General features: G+C 36.4%; 1 protein-coding gene across 2 annotated transcripts in view; it reads left to right on the top strand.

Annotated features, from left to right (window-relative positions):
- The window catches only part of LOC113821711 (uncharacterized), an 8,805-nt gene that overhangs the window by 4,326 nt on the left and 1,979 nt on the right, over positions 1 to 2,500 (top strand). Inside the window, exons 7-9 of one of the 2 annotated variants that reach the window (XM_027374232.2) lie at positions 607 to 714; positions 1,005 to 1,985; positions 2,092 to 2,213. In XM_027374232.2, the coding sequence (XP_027230033.2) occupies positions 607 to 714; positions 1,005 to 1,985; positions 2,092 to 2,213 (1,211 nt within the window). The remainder of the gene's footprint in view (positions 1 to 606; positions 715 to 1,004; positions 1,986 to 2,091; positions 2,214 to 2,500) is intronic. The other variant, XM_027374233.2, reaches the window with a different exon arrangement.

The following is a 2,500-nucleotide window of genomic DNA, read 5'->3' as shown; positions in this document are numbered from 1 at the left end:
TATAAAAGATGTGTGTGAGTGTGTGTGTGTGTGTGTGTGTGTGTGTGTGTGTGTGTGTGTGTGTGTGTGTGTGTGTCTGTGTTTGCGTTTGTGTTATTGACATTTTTATTTTTTTCATAATTATTATTTTTATTACCTCTGCCAAGGAGTTTATGATTTTGGTTGTATTGGTTAGTTTGTTGTTATTTGTTGGATAGCAGGATAACTCAGGAAGTTATAAACAAATTTTAATGAAATTTTTACCTGAGGTGTGTCTTAGCATAACTTAGATTCCAATAAATTTTGTTAGTGATCCAGATCCAGGAATTTTTTTAATGATTGCATCAGGAACTATTATTATCATCATTACCTTTACCTCTATCACCTCCGCCAAAGAGGTTATGTTTACAGACGTCAGCAGTGTACTTGAGAATGGTAATTTTAATGTAATTCTTCAAGTGTGAATATTTTTATTGCATCAGTGACCCTCTTTCCTTGGCGAAGGTATGTGCTCTTTGCATACTTCCAGTTAGTATTTTTACTATGTGACGATGATGGTTATTGGGATTCATAGTACAGACGATGTTTGTATTCTCTCTTTCCTTTTGTCAGATAATTTTCTTTCAGATAAGGAGAGTGTGGCATCCCATAAGGCCAGTCTGGAATGTGAAGCTCTGGACTTCCTCATATCTCTTAACTTGAAAATTGAAGAAATCAACTCTTTAAAAGTATCTGGTAAGTATTGTCATATTTGTTTGTTGCTTTTAATGTTATTTCCCTATTTGTGTTTGGGCTGTGTTTTGAGTCAATGTTTATACAGAAATAATATGCATTCTGCATTGATTGGGATTCTCGAGGGAAATTAATTAGAATCGCTTGTTTTATATGATACACAAGACTTTTGTGGAGCTTTTTATCCAGTACTAGGTCAAATAGTCATTTTGATTATAGTTATATAGAAAAATAATGTTACTGCCTAAATTATTGTGATATTCAGTAAAACTTATGTTTCTTTATTTTTGAAGGTGTTCGTCAGCAGTTTGAACAGCGTAGGCAGAAAATGTTAAACCATGATGAAAAAATCATATTTAAAGATATTGCTTTGGATTATGCGAAGAATAGATTAGAAAGTCTAGAAAAGAAAATTGAAAAATCAGTTGAAAGTGATACATGGAAGAACAAAGGTACAGCAATGAAGCAACAGAAACAGTCAGTAAAAGAAAAAGAAAATAAGTTCAAAGGTAACATTCCAAAAAAGAACACAAGCCAAAACAGTAATGAGAAGAGAAAAACATTAGCAGCTACAAGCAAACAAACAACCAAGCCAGCTAATCTCCCTGTACAGCAGAATTCTCATGGAAAATTTACGTTTAAAAAGATAGAAGCTCCTGGAAGTTCTCTAGCATTACTGAAGAAGTCACCAGTCAACAGGAAAGAAAAACAAAAGAGTGATGATGACCTCAAAACTCAGTCGCCCTCAGGTTTGTCTCGTAATGAGCTGGCTCTCTCTGATGCCAAAGTTACCACTCCCAAAAGACCAAAGGGCCGGCCTAAGAAGTCAGTCACCCCAAAGATGAGAGACAGTAGACAACCAACAGTAAATACATGGATAACACCAGTGGCCAAAAGAAAGAGAGAAGAGCCTGACCTCTCTTATTCAGCTCAAGCTTCTCAGAAATTTTCCAAGGAGTTAGATGACATAAACAGTGGCCTTATTTGGACTGACAGTGATGATGATGTGAATGATAAGCAGGAAGGAGGAGGATTTATGGATGATGTAACGCCCTGGAGTAACGCTGATCCACAAGGAAGAGATTTTGCTAAAACTTCAGTAGTGGTTTCTAGAGATACAGAGTCTGGTAATGTATTGGGTACTGCCCCATCTGACAAGTTTGGAGTAACACAGGCCAGGAAAAGGTCCAGAGGAGGCAGCCCAGACCACACACAATCTGCAACTTCAAGCAAGAGCCACTCTTCAAAAATGATGGAATGCCCATTGTGTTCAGGTAACTGTAAAAGCTATTGTATAATTTCTTATGTAATTTCAGATAAATTTTCAGAAATTTGGGGGTTCTCAGTGTAGATCTCAAAAGTACCATCATTTCTCTTCAGATTTCTTCCCTCCATCAAAGATCCAGTCACATGCTGCTTCATGTGGTATTGTGATATCATCAGATTCTGACTCGGATTCTGATTGCGGATATAGAAGCAACAGAGGCAAGGAACAAAGTAAGGTAGGCTTTTTTTATTTATTTTTCATTTATTTATTCATTTACTTATTTATTTATTTTTGTCCTTCCTTTTTTAATTATTTTATTTTACTTATATGAAGTATGCATTTTTTCTTCTTTTTTATATTCCTTTTCCTTCCCCTATACCATGCTCATTGTTGTCACAGGGGGATGGAGGGCTTAGGAGACGGGCATTAAGGCTTGCCCCTTCATCAACAAGGCTATCTGAATTGAATTTTGACTGTTTTCCAATCCCTGCCCCTCCTTTGAACACAGCTCCAACCACTGGT

The sequence above is a fragment of the Penaeus vannamei genome, chromosome 7 (assembly GCF_042767895.1).
Source record: "Penaeus vannamei isolate JL-2024 chromosome 7, ASM4276789v1, whole genome shotgun sequence".
In the NCBI taxonomy this organism is placed as follows: Eukaryota; Metazoa; Arthropoda; class Malacostraca; order Decapoda; family Penaeidae; genus Penaeus; species Penaeus vannamei.
This window is presented reverse-complemented; position numbering and strand designations above follow the sequence as displayed.